The following is a 12,020-nucleotide window of genomic DNA, read 5'->3' on the forward strand; positions in this document are numbered from 1 at the left end:
CAAATACTAAACATTGGGATGTTTGGCACATTCTGGCCAAACCTCTGACTCCACCTACTGATCCAATCCTTGGGTTATCCCCGCCCTCTGAGTCTCCACCCACAGTTCCCCTACTTTTTCCCCCCCACTTCGACCACTGACTCACGCATAATGCAGGAAATGTGACACATATGCAGGCTAAAAACATGAAAATGTCACAAATGGGCAAACTAAAAACTTGGCACCGCTGGGACCTAATTTCCATGGTAAACTCGAAAGCAAGACCGTTTTAAAATACTTCTTATTCAAAATGCCAGCCCCTTTCCCGTCTGAGCTCTTCAAACGTACAAAACTATCGCTTTCCCACAGGGAGCCTCTTTGAGTATCTCTGCGATATTGTGTCATTAGGAGTGAACTTTAACGTTCCAGTTCTCGCTATTAAATTGTGCCTAGCATCAAAGCGGGCGCAACATCAATCACGTAAGCATGGCGGCCATCTTAAAAGGTTAACCACAGGATTGGATATATAATGTTTTTATAAAAATATGCAACAGTAGAAGTCGTTTTTTGTTTTTCAATGAAAATTCCCAGAAAAATATATATGGATATCATTGTAGTATTTAAGTACTGCTTCAGACTGCACTCGTGTCGCTTTAAATAAAGCAAATACTGTAGACTTTTCTACCTACTTTCAAAAAAAGTTTTTATTTTACGACTTTCCTTAATAAACAGTGTCACGGTAGATATTACTCGGTGCCACTACGAGGTGGTTGTGCTTGCGTGACGTGTATTGTCCTCTAGTGATGACGTCACCTAGGACGCACGTTTAGGGCGCGTTTCTCAGGCGTGTTTCTTGTTCTTGGCAGAGCCGTGGAACAGAAAGTGTGCAAGATGGTGAAGTTAACCGCAGAACTCATCGAGGGGGCTGCACAGTATACCAACGCCGTGAGGGACCGTGAATTGGACCTTCGGGGTAAGCATGTCACGGGGACGAGGGACACTTAAAGGTGGATGAAGAGAGTAAGCCGTCTGTAAGGGAGGAAAGGAGAAGCCAGTTAATTGCATTTTGGAAAGGAGTGGATGTGATTGGAGAGAGGAGTTCAGGGAACAGGTAAACTTCCAGCAGAGAAATCTCGAATCTAATTCGAAGGGCTAAAAAACCCTGGAATGAACCAAAGTTTGAGGGCTGAAACGAAGTATTAGATTGCGACATCAACACGAGATGAAAGGGTTGTATATTCTGTGGTGTTGTGGTGATAGTCCTGAGAGAGAACTTCTTGGGAGTCCCTCGAGAGGGCAACAGGAGTGTGGAATTTGTGTTTTAATCTACTAGTGCTGCGAGCAAACTGCTACCGAAATCTAATTGCCTTGTATAGAAATATATTTGTCCACTTACTTCCTAGATCAATTAGAATGCTGGATCAAACCCGTTTTTTTCCCTCTCGTATTGAAACTGTCCAATACTGCGAATACTCAACAATCTGATAATGTGACATCTATTTCTTCTTACTAATTACTGTAAATTTTTGTGTGTGACTTTGGTACATTTTCAGAGGGAATATTTGTTTTTCACCGTAAAACTCAATTGGTGTACATGATGTCAAGGGAGTTCTGTGTGCTGTTTTGCTAATGCTCAAACCTCTAAAATGTTACGTGCATATTGTTGCTCTATGTGCATTGACCCACGTATTTAGGATACCAGGTACAACTTGTGATAAATTATATACAATATCTGCATTGTGTGCATTAACCCACTGATCTTTCGCTCCAGGATTAGATCGTAGTCTAAGGAAAAGGCAATAATCACTGCCTTTGGTGCATTTATTTTTAATTTTGTAATTAAAATATGTATACTGTTAAACCCTTAAACTATAGCATCAGAAGTGATACCCCTGAACAGCTGCAATTTAGTAATATGCGCTTTTCGTTGGACGTCTCAGTAACATTTTAGCTTACAACAAAGATGTCTTTAATATTCTTTTTCATTTTGCTAATCCTCTTTTCAAGCGTTGATTTCTAGGCCTGTGATTGTTCCTTTTATTGATTTTCTGTTCTAACATACGTTTTCTTATTTTCTTTACTACCTTTTGTTAGTCTGCATTTACTTTTTTCTCCCTACCTAGTCTTTGCCCTCTTCCCATCTTTTCCTAATTCTTCTCACACGCTCATTGGCAGTGAATTGCTGGTAAAGTAACTAATGGTGCGGCAGGGAGTAGGGTGGGTTAATGTGTGTGCGTTACACCCCCCCCCCCCCCGGCCAGCTCATGATATCTACAGTGTAGATTCCAAGAGGAGTGCCTGAAAGCACAAGTTTGCAGACGCAACCACATTCATTTCCTGCAGCGACATGCAGTCTTCCATGAAACACACACGTTGATGAGAGGAATGCTTGCAATTTGTCTAATCACTGGCAATCAATCTCTTGGGGTAGCATCACAACACATTGTTCTTTTGCCCACTTGGACACAGCGATATGCAAGTCAGTTGTGACCCTGCTCCTAGTGGGAACCGTCCATCCCAAACTGCCATGCCGGGTCCTTTCTGAACTGGAAAGCAAACAATCCATGACCATTTTTGCTCTAGTTATGGGCTCATCAGCGGGTTACAGCTTGATTCCAGTTACACATAGGGTGACCAACTGGCATTGGTGCAAATTCAGGACTGTGAGTGTAAAAATTCAGGACAGGAGGTCAAAATTCAGGACAAAACTTCAGGACAATAGGTACGTTTTACAGACACATCAGAGGTCGCGCAATAGTATGTAAGTAAGCCCAGCCATTTCCAAACATATTTAACCATTTGCAAACCTATCCATCATGTATCCTTCCATCTATCATTTCACTCATCCATCCCTTCATCCATCTCCTCATCCATCCTTTCACTCATCCTCCATTATCCATCCATCCATCCTTTCACCCTATCCGTCTGTACACTTATCCATCCACTCTTCATCCCATCCATTCAGCCATTTACCCGTTCACCAATCCAGCCATCCTTTCACCTACTAATCCTTCCACCCATCCACTCTTTTAGTCATCCATCCATCCTCCCTTTCTCTCTCCATCGACCCTTTCACTTAGCCTTCCATCCATCCATCCACCCACCCACCCATCCATCCATCTACTCATCCAGTCATGAATCCATCCATTGACCCTATCACTCATCCATCTATCATTTCACTCCTTCACACATCTATTCATCCTTTTGTCCATCTACCCTCCCTTTCACTCACTCATCCATCCTTACATCCACCCTTTCACTCATACGTCCATTCATTCACCCTTGCACTTATCAATCCATCAATCCAGCCATCATTTCACTCATCCACCTACCCACCCATGATCCACCCAACCATTCACCCACCCACCCACTCGTCCATCCTTTCACCCACCATCCCATCCACTGATCCATCCTTTCACCCACCCACCATCCACAGACCCACTCATCCATCCTTTCACCCACCCACTCATCATCCATCCATCCTTTCACCCACTCATCATCCATCCATCCTTTCACCCACCCACTCTCCATCCATCCATCCTTTCACCCACATATCATCCATCCATCCCCTCATCATCCATCCATCCTTTTCCCTCATCATCCATCCTTCTACCCACTCATCATCCATCCTTCTACCCACTCATCATCCATCCATCCTTCCCCTCATCATCCATCCATCCTTCCCCTCATCATCCATCCATCCTTTCACCCACCCCCTCATCATCCATCCATCCTTCCCCTCATCGTCCATCCATCCATCCTTCCCTTCATCATCCATCCTTCCCCTCATCATCCATCCATCCTTTCACCCATCCATCCATCCATCCTTCCCCTCCATCTATCCCCTCATCCATCCATCCCCTACTCCATCCATCCCCTACTCCATCCATCCTTCCCCTCATCCATCCTTCCCCTCATCCATCCATCCATCCATCCTTCCCCTCATCCATCCATCCTTCCCCTCATCCATCCTTCCTTTCATCCATCATCCATCCTTCCCCTCACCCATCCACCCATCTCATCCATTTATCCTTCCCCTCATCCATCCATCCCCCTCCATCCATCCTTCTCATTCATCATCCTTCCCCTCATCCATCATTCAGCTACCCTTCCACCCATACATCCAGCTATTTACATTTTCTCTCCATCCTTCCCCTCACTCATCAATCCATCCTCTCTCGTTATCCATTTATTCAATCTTTCATTCATCCATTCACCCTTTCACTAATTCATCCAGCCATTCACCCATCCCTTCACTTACTTACTCGCCCACCTTTCCATATTAATTTTGAGCTGAGCCCTTTTGAGAAGAGGCCCATCAAGAACTTCACCCTCGCTGCAGGGGCCGTTCCAGGACTGGGACAGAAGCCACCCAGGGCGGAGACAGGATCCACCACATGGGGGGAGAGAAGCCATCACAGGCGGGGGGTGGATTGGAGCCACCACACGGGGGGGGCAGGAGCCATCACTGAGGGGAGGGCAGGAGCCATCACAGGAGAGGAAACAGGATCCACCAGGGTGGGCACAGGGGTGGGCATGCAGTATTCTAGTATCATCTTGGGCTCCTGCACAAGACAACGAGAAGACAGGCTCTCTGTCCAAAATGCCACCCCCCACTGTGTTGTACAGTACTTGCAGGAGATACTCTAAGAGAACTGATTGAACTGAGTGTCCTCCATACTTTGTTAATCTGTGTGGGTGCGATTGTGCCATTTCTTTATTGTATTACATTATAGACTGCATGTTTGAAGAACCGAGGTTTGCATACAATTTAGTGACAGTAACTAAGCTCGGTGAAGAGAAGCACATGCTGCCTCGGTGTAATCAGGGGTGTAATCTGGCCGAGTCTAGGATGTTTGGGGCCCTGGGTAGAAATGGAATGTGTGAGCCCCCCTCTAAATAGCAGAGACATGACGCATTCAGGGCTGTTTGCATGTGAATAGATGTCGCTGCTCCTCAACCTGCAGCCCCTCCTCTCAGTCACCTTCGAAGCACCTCTTAACAGGTCATCAAGGGCTGGACGTGTGAGGGCTGCCATCCCGCTGTGCCTCTCCAATGCTGCTGAGTATCTGAGGAGCTTTGGTGCAACATCGGAGTGAAGAAGGGAGGTGGGTGCAAGCTGTGCTTTAGGGTGAGGCAACCGGTGCCCTGTTAAAATGACGGACAAATGGCGTCCGTTAAAGAATCCTTCACGGACAACGGACAGACGGCCAAAATTACGGACTGTCCGTGAAATTTACAGACGGTTGGTCACCCTAGTTACACAGTGAGCATGGGACATACAGCTGCCATACCCATGCCATTTAAGGCGGTACATGAAACACACACAACCCATATGTAGGGTGAAACCGATCCTGGGTTGCTTGTATTTTGGTTCAGGCAGTACCTGGCTTGGCAGTTCTGGCTGGACTGTTCCCATGAGGAACGGGGTCAAGACTGATTTGCATATGGCTGGGACGAAACTGAGGTGGCATGATGAGCAAAAGAATGTTGGGTTGGAGTGCTACCCCAGGTTGTTGCAAGTGGTAGACGTATTACAAGCAGCTTCCCATCACCTTCTGTGTTTTTTCGTATCACTTTCAATACTTCAGTTATCCAGTCTGACGGACCTACTACACATACACATCCTGCACAGACTTAATTTCCTGATAAACTCTCTAACTTGCAGAGAAACAAGGTCACAACAAACAACCTCTTTCAGATACACATATCCACCCACTGGACCTGACCAGTCTCCTGCTAAATACTTCCACCCTTTAGACATGTACATCCCTTTATATGTGTACCCTCTGAAGACACCAACCTTTTAACCGATGACCTCCAGACACACATCTTTCCATCTTGTTCTCCTTAAACATGCAGACGTAGGCACCAGTAAACCTGCTTTCTGACCGCAGCAGACCTAGCAAACTGAATGCCCAAATGGTACAGGCTGCTGCCTTAATCTTGGGATAAAAAAGCAAAGAGGTGAACTACCACTGGAACGAAGAGGGACATGTTTAGTATTCAAACTGCTACCAAGAAGGAAATGATGCGTTCCTACATTTGCAGAGACTGCCTCCAGGGGAGAAATGGATGATCATGGATAAGTATGTTCAGATCCATTTTTAGGTTTTGCCTGGCGAAAAGATGCGCTCTGCGCATCTTTTTCGCGCAGGCGAAAACCTGATGAGAACTGTAGTGTGGGTTTGGGTCGGCCCTCGTCATTCATTGGCTGGCTCCATAAATGGAGCCTAGCCATTGGACGAGGGGCCTGTCCGTCAATGCCGGACCAGATTCGGGGGCGTTCCCGAGATTCTTTGGCTTTTGCCGACGTCACGCGACGTCAGCCGAAAGCCGGGAACGCCCCCGAATCTGGTCCGGCATTGCCGGCACTTCTGCGTCTCTCCACCCCCCTTTCCCGCCCCCTCCCGCTTGTTGCCTAATCGGAGGTATGCGTGCTTGCTCAATAGTACATTTACATTAGCATGCACTTCTGGATGAGCCCTGGGAGTTTAACGGCTGAATTGTGGGAAGAGTTTCGGTGAAACGGTAGCTGCTCTCTTAAACAATACAACAAAACTCAGAGGAACCTCAATGGGGAATTGAGGAGGTGGGAAAACATCCAAATAACATTCCAAAGCACCGGAGGACTTTAAATGCTGTTTTCCCAAAACTACCCGCAAGCGTCGTTATATCAACACTTGTTGCTCAAGTTTCGGGAGGCGGGGCGTTCCTACCTGACGGACACGCGCTCTTCCTGTTGAGTCTAGCAGCGCCCGGAAGAAGGAGGAGCCGTGCTCGCACACCTAGACCTGTCCTCCCGATTGGACCCGGAAGTTGGCGCCGTCGTGAGCGCGCTTCGGTTTCGGCCACTCCAGCACACTCCCTCTGTGGCCGAGGCTTGGCCCGCGGCTGTTTTACGCTGGTGCCGCGTTCACAGTATTAGCTTCCCGAACCCGCCACTCCTATACATTGGGCCTGCGCGGAGGACGGCACCTGTAGGGCGTCGGTGCCCGCAAGACTTCCGCCATGGATTCTTCGCTTGGGCCTCCAGCCGTTCTTTGCCTACTTCTATTAAGTTTTTCCGGTAAGTTAAGGATAGAGTGCTTCCGCGATCGTCCTGGAAGGAAGCACAGGGCGACAATGTCTTTGAGGTCACAGGCTTCCCGGTCCCGCGATTTGATTGGGGTTACTTTTAGTGGTACTTGAAGGAGAAGGCATTAGTGTGGGGTGTGCATGGTGGCGATTGCTACACTTTCATTTCTGATTCAGGAATTCGCCTTCATTTCAATTTGAATGAAGACCACGTTTGTCAAGGCGCGTGAATGGAATTAAATTTGAATATGGGAAGCCTTTCTGAAAGTGCATGTGGTACTACTGCGATTTTACTAATATTGCATTCTGTATTTGGTAGTTGTATAGCGGTATGCCCATATCCATTATCCTTAAGTCACGAGTTGGACGATTTTATTTAGTTCACTTCTCTATGACTGAAAGACTTTTTATACCCAGGAAACGCATTTGAAAGGACCCGGTTCTCATGACGCATTAAGGTAGCTTGTTAAATATATTCTGATTTGAAGGTATCTGATTTCTAGTCGATGTCAACGCTGTGAGTTGTAATTTGTATTGGTACTAACGCCTGAAAGCACATTTAAACTTTAAATAATATGATTAGAAACGTAATATGCAAAATTATTCGTTTAAAAAAAGTTTATGAAAGTGTGTGGCAGTCTGTGAGTTAGCGCCTTACAGAGAGAATTCCCCATAGCTACAATTCTACTGCTGATCGTGATTAGAACATTATTTAGTCATAATCACATATCAATGATACATTTCAATAACATGAGTCAGCCGTGCTCCTGTTGGACGATTAGAGGCTTTTTGTTATTGTTGCAGAAGTGTAGCCAATGAGTCAACTCCGTTTTTTGTGAAGTTCTGTGGTCAGAGTTGCAGAGGCAGCGTTTCGTGTGCCCTTTAGACTGAGACTCTCATCTCTCAGGGCAAGACCTGGTTGAGTTTTGGGACGAAGGATATGGTTGTCTTTTTCCGTTGGAAATTTGTTTGCATTTTATGCTGCATCGTCTAGGCCTCCGGGTGGTTGGAACACTTGTTCTCAGGACACAGGCAATCCAGAGTTCCTGGGCCACATATTAAGATGGCTCAGCGACTTAAAGTTCACCAGTGTTACCTACACTATGGAAGCATAAAGAATTTGAATCCGTCAGGGCAGGTATAGGAGTCGGTGAACTAAGTTGCAGTAAATTACGTAATAATAAAATGTTATTTCCAGCATTTAGAAATGGCTTGAGTGTGCTGAAAAGCTTCATATAATACCAAGTTTTTATTATAAGTGAGGTGCAACTTAAGTTATACAGGGGTAGCATTTTTGAGACCTATGTGCGAGTGTGTGTAGCTGTTGCTCTTGATTTGACTCATTTAGAATATAATTTCTAGAATGTCTGAATCACTGGTGCGTTGCATTCTGTAATTTCCAATAAAACCCTGTAGTCCTTAGTCGACTTAAGTTGCACCTCTCTAGGTACGTGACTTACAACCTTTGGGTGTATTATTGCTTTTGGATCTTGACCAAACTGGTTTACGCTTGGGTTGGACCATGTGTGAGAACAGTAAACAAAAAATATTAAATATTGCCTAGGGTGGTTAAGTAGCTTTGATAAATGAAAGCATCTCATCCATCGCTTTCTTTGTTTCTTGTACTCCAATGTCTATAAACTGAAGCTCCGCGTGTATGCTCGGTGAGTCACGTGATGATGAATGTATCCTAGCTGGGTTGCATTTTTTACATGCATGTAGGTACACGTAAAGACCGCGATTCTGAGTCAGTGGATGCTTGTGTATTGTTTTCAGTTTCTAGCTGCACACCATTTAGGACCTTATTTGTTCGCGTTGTATCTTCTTGAAACACCAATGGTCACTCTTAGACTACTGAAGTGGTACTTTTGTGTTCATTCATCCAGCTTTCCACAATTCAGGAGAAGTTACCACTTACTGTCTTCGTTGCTAGCAGTTTTACTTGTCTGCCTAAGTGAGTGTCGTCCCAAGGAATTCTAATGCTTGACATACAGGCGTGGACTTGGGGGGGGGGGGGGGGGGGGGGGATTTCTCGGCCAGTGATGTGCATCCTCACTGTCAAATACCTGCGGCGATGTAGTGGCATTCCTACAGTTATCACTGTTGGGGTGCCTCCGAATACTACTTGCAGATGTGGTTATATTGAAAGTAGAATTCCCTTACTTGAAGAGTCAGTTTTGTTTTGTGAAGTCGCTAGAATTAGAAAGTTCCCTCCTGTGAGGTTGGCTATATCTGCACAATAAGATGATATACCCCCAGAAAACCTACACGTGTATACCCAACTAACACAAAGGGCATGGCAGACATCGGAATACTGTGACACAGCAGCCCATAGCTGTCTGCCTTTTGATTATTAAAGGTAAGGAGACCTACGTATTTAATGTGTGGTCTGGTTGGTGTTGCTAGTTTCACATTTAAGTGAGCATGCTGTGTGTCAGACGTCTCTTCTGACCAGGAGGGCTATCCTCCAGCCCCTACTGGGACACTAATCAAATGTCCCTGCTTTTTAGGTTTTGCCTGGCGAAAAGATGCGCTCTGCGCATCTTTTTCGCGCAGGCGAAAACCTAATGAGAACTGTAGTGTGGGTTTGGGTCGGCCCTCGTCATTCATTGGCTGGCTCCATAAATGGAGCATAGCCATTGGACGAGGGGCCTGTCCGTCAATGCCGGACCAGATTCGGGGGCGTTCCCGAGATTCTTTGGCTTTTGCCGACGTCACGCGACGTCAGCCGAAAGCCGGGAACGCCCCCGAATCTGGTCCGGCATTGCCGGCACTTCTGCGTCTCTCCACCCCCCTTTCCCGCCCCCTCCCGCTTGTTGCCTAATCGGAGGTATGTAGAATGCTTAAAAGAATGGGAAGTGCAGACTTGGAGAGAGTTACTGTTGGCACGTGCCACCTGAACTGCGAGCAGATTAGCGGTGCTTTCGAGCGAGTTATTGAAACTAAAAGAGCACATTCTATGACACCTCTGCAAATGTAGTGTCAGCGAGACATAACAAAATGGGGGGTTTGAAGAACATTCTTATGAGATAACCGCAGGGTCTCTGTTGCGTTTGCACCCTTCCCAGGATGCCGAGCGGCCAAGAGGACAGGTGGATTGTTGACACATTAAGTGAACCCATTAAACAGACAACGCGTGGCGAAATGGACGCCGTACAAGCAATAGGAACTAGTACAGCCGAGGTTCCCTTGCCTTCTCTAACTTTAAATGGAATGGGCTCCGAGACCAGAGGGGACACTTTGGAGGAGTCTGTGGTAGCCCAGGCTGTGGCAGCTGATTCCTAGCTGCTGCCTCCACTATGCAGGTGACATCTGGCGATTAAGAGGGTGACGTAGGTTTGAAAAGTAGATGACTAAACGTGGGTGACACCTGTCAAATGCGGCTGAGTTGACCGCTATGCTGATGGGCTAAAGCCATTTCAACCCAATGGGCGTTGCACTTCTGCAAGGAAGCGAGCGGCCTCGTATTCCAAAAGGACCCCTGAGGCGTCAGAGTTTCGAGGCGCTGTACACATTCGATTCAACACAGTGCAGGTTAAAGTGCAACTCCACTCTCGCTTGACACCAGCCTAAATCTTCCAGTGGAGGTAGCAAAAAGCAAAAGCAGAATGTGTGCCCGAAAATTGGCGGGTTTTAAATGCATACAGGGAACAAAGAAAAGCATGTAGTATCGGAGCTATGTCCTCCCGCCTAGATCAGGGGCTAAGTAATGGCCAATGGGACCTAATACAAGCTAGGGAAATTGGCCCCGTGACCACTGTTTGGGTTGAAAGTACTGCAAACATATATAGGTTCATTTTAGCCTCTGCACCTGCTGCACCATTGATATCTATACATACCCCTACTAGGGGAACATTTTGGGGCATGCATCCAGCGTTTAAAAAAAAAATTAGGGGTGTTGTACAGTAACACAGGGCTCTACGCCTGCTGCTGGGAGATACGGTGCCCGCCTTCGTCGTTATCGTCTGGGTTAGGGCGGGCGGTGCAGTGGGCGGGGCCGCCGTAAAGGAGGCAGAGCCCGGATCACATGTTGTGACTCCAGGCGCCTCGTACATGCTGTGTGTGTCGGCAGTAAGATATTTCCATCACGTAACCTGAGGCCGGGAAAGGTGAGTAAACATTGCAAGAATGACACAAATGTCTGCTTAACCCGTACACGCCTCCCAGGGCCCCACGTCCCGCGCCGCTCACACTCCCGTGGCTGCTGCCCGCCGGAGCATGGCGCCCACTGCTGCCGCCGAGGCTGAATGACTGGGGTGAGTTTACACCACTTGGTCCCCAAAAGGATAGCTCGACTTTTCCTACATGATTTTTGTTTTTGTTGCAAATTTAAGGTGGGCAGAACTTTCCCGGCAGTGGGAGGAGAGGGGAGTGGCGGCGCTGGTTTTAGGACAGTCTGTCTGTGAAAAGCAGGTACATACTGCACCTCTTTTAGGAGGGAATGGTAAACTCCCAGCATATGCCCTTCTCGTTTCGCGCTGGGCGTCGCACATTGTTTTTTTTTTTTATTTGTTCAACAAAGTGAAAAGGGGCGTACGTGTTAATTGATGTTGTTAGTAACTTTTTGTAAGCAGTGGTGTCTTATGCGTTCACACTTTTACCAAGATACCGAGATCGTACCTTAAATAAAAGAGGGACCCACCTTATCCAGCTTAATGTAAAATATATACCAATCGAGTTGGATCTAAGAGAATACCACTGTTCAATGTCAGACAACTCCATAGCTACCGAGTAGCTTCACAGCTCTTTTTAAACCAACAGCACTTTACGGGCCGAGGTTTTTAAGTACTTTTTTGCCAGGTTAAAAAAGAAACTACAGGTCCCAGAATGAAATGAGAGGCACCAACAATGTCAAGCTTCTCACGTGGCACCGAGCTATGTAGAGCCCTATATAACCCAGGCCGACCAATACTTTTCCCCCCAGACTGGGCTAAGAGACACTGGGGTAAAACTGGAGACCAAAT

General features: G+C 46.8%; 1 protein-coding gene across 1 annotated transcript in view; it reads left to right on the plus strand.

The window, feature by feature from the left end:
* Positions 1-809: 809 nt before the first annotated feature.
* The window catches only part of SNRPA1 (small nuclear ribonucleoprotein polypeptide A'), a 78,868-nt gene continuing 67,657 nt past the window's right edge, over positions 810-12,020 (plus strand). The window contains exon 1 of the mRNA XM_078683098.1: positions 810-952. Coding sequence (XP_078539224.1) covers positions 871-952 — 82 coding nt within the window. The 5' untranslated portion in view covers positions 810-870. The remainder of the gene's footprint in view (positions 953-12,020) is intronic.

Source organism: Lissotriton helveticus, chromosome 3_1, assembly GCF_964261635.1.
Source record: "Lissotriton helveticus chromosome 3_1, aLisHel1.1, whole genome shotgun sequence".
Lineage (NCBI taxonomy): Eukaryota > Metazoa > Chordata > Amphibia > Caudata > Salamandridae > Lissotriton > Lissotriton helveticus.